The sequence below is a fragment of the Octopus bimaculoides genome, chromosome 24 (genome assembly GCF_001194135.2).
Source record: "Octopus bimaculoides isolate UCB-OBI-ISO-001 chromosome 24, ASM119413v2, whole genome shotgun sequence".
Lineage (NCBI taxonomy): Eukaryota > Metazoa > Mollusca > Cephalopoda > Octopoda > Octopodidae > Octopus > Octopus bimaculoides.
The window spans coordinates 11,380,088-11,382,291 of NC_069004.1; the positions used below are offsets into that span (position 1 = coordinate 11,380,088).

At 41.7% G+C, this 2,204-nt stretch overlaps 1 protein-coding gene across 4 annotated transcripts in view; it reads left to right on the forward strand.

Moving 5' to 3' along the window:
- Positions 1-1,679, forward strand: part of LOC106881169 (uncharacterized) — a 198,143-nt gene extending 196,464 nt beyond the window's left edge. For all 4 annotated transcript variants that reach the window (XM_052976470.1, XM_052976471.1, XM_052976472.1 and 1 more), the window contains one exon: positions 127-1,679. In XM_052976470.1, the coding sequence (XP_052832430.1) occupies positions 127-1,664 (1,538 nt within the window). In that variant the 3' untranslated portion in view covers positions 1,665-1,679. The remainder of the gene's footprint in view (positions 1-126) is intronic.
- The last annotated feature ends 525 nt before the right edge of the window (positions 1,680-2,204 follow it).

Consider the following 2,204-nt stretch of genomic DNA (forward strand, 5'->3'; position numbering starts at 1 on the left):
TATATATATATATATATATATATATATATGTTAGTGCATTTATGACTATGCGCATGAACGAATGTATATTTTTGACTGTGTGTATGTAAATATGTAACTAATTCCGGTTCTCTCTCTCTCTTGCAGACCGTGGTTCTCCACCAACAACTCATGCACCTACCTGGAAGTTCTGGAGAAGGTTGTCCTCTAGAAGGAACGCAAATGATAAGAAAGGCGGAGATAGGGGGGAATACGGCGGCAGTCTTCTCGTGAGCCACTCCGATGGACGCGGAAGACGTGAATGTATTCTCAAAGAAACTATACGTCTCTCTAATGGCGTATCCAACGAAGAAGACGACCATCTCGAAGACCTCCCCGACGTTCTCGATAACAACGCTCTGCGACGGTCGCAGTCATTGAAGCCCCCACCAAAGCCTCCCAGACTGTTCTTGATGCGTTCGACTTCGATTACGAATCATAGAAACTCGATAACGCCGTCTTCGTCGCGGAATTCGTTTCTCATGTCCCCGAGCACGAATTCCAAGGAGGAAGCAATTATCAAATTTCCTATTAACATTGAAAACGGGCGCTTTTTGAACAACTCTCCGTACAACGGAACCGTTTCTTCCCCCAAAAACCCCGAAGCTGTGGGTCAAATGACTCCAGATTTAACGACCAAATCCATTCGCAGAGAAAAACGTATCAAATATTCGGCAAACGGCAATCCGATGCGTATCAAAATGGACTTGCCTGCCACAGGCCAACTGCAAAATGCCCGTGAAAAGATCACCCGGCATGGCATTATATTACATTGCCTTACTGATTTATTATGTCAGCGGTTGAGACCGGCGGACCTTATCGAAAAAATGTACAAGGAACATGTGATAACCACAGGCGACCTACAAGCATTCAACGGTCATCCAGACCAGAGATTGGTCTGTGAGAGCTTAGTGAACAACGTATCTCGAGGAGACAGCCAACAGTATGAGTCTTTCTGTAACGTCCTTCGCAATACGGACGGTTATAGAGATATTTCCGATATTCTAGACGCTATGACTCGGATATCGTTTATGATTTCCGATATTCCGAGTTCAGATCAAGAAGATAATGTCCTCGCTGATGAAACAACGATGAAGTTTGACGTAGGTTTCTATGACGATTCGATCCGTCAACTGAAGCCTGTCGTCGAACTTGAACGTATCAAAGACGTCAATGGTAAATGGGGGTTGCACAACTCCAACTCTTGTTCGTCACAGATATCGTCTAGTTTTCTATCGAAGGATCAACAAAATAACACAACGGACATTAACGGCAATGGAAAAACTAATTTAGTTCCAATGATGACGGTCAGTATTCTTGGACACAACCTACAAGGTAAACGTGCCATGGTTCTGGCAGAAGTTCTTCACAGATACAACTGTATTCTTGAACTGTGCCTCGGCAAGACACAGTTGACAGGTTCGGACATTGGTTTGTTGTCCATACCTTTGCAAAAAAATAACAGTTTAACTGTTTTGGATGTACGACTTAACAATATTGGAAACGAGGGAGCTACAATGGTTGGTAACGCCCTGGAACAGAACTCCACTCTCAGACAGCTAAATCTATCGTCAACAGGTAACTTTCAGTTTAATTTTCAATCTTTTATTTATTTCCGTCTCCCTCTGATATTTTTGTGTTTTTAACAAAGCCAGTCTGTAAGAGATGTTGTCTCGGGACAAATACTGTAGTAACTGGCCTATCGACAGTGTATATACATTAAGTATGATACATAGATGGCTATTTCAATTAAACACTGCCTCTAATGAGAGTACCAGGTTTTTATCTATTTACTTTACTGTTCGCCTGTGTCCTTTGTTTTCAGTGTCTTAATGGTTTGACTTAAAAAAGAACCCCTGTTGATACCCAAGTGACTCTAATATAGTTAAAGACTACCATCGAGGGGCAATTCATGTCATTTCATGAAATTTGGTAGAAATCATTTCAAAGAACTCATCTTTGTAAACGTGACGTTGCTATTAATACTCTTTACTCATTTACTTGTTTCAGTCATTTGACTGCGGTAAATCGACCCCAGGACTTATTCTTTGTAAGCCTAGTACTTATTCTATCGGTCTTTTGCCGAACCGCTAAGTTACGGGGGACATAAACACACCAGCATCGGTTGTCAAGCGATGTTGGGGGGACTAACACAAACACACATATATATATCTATACATATATAC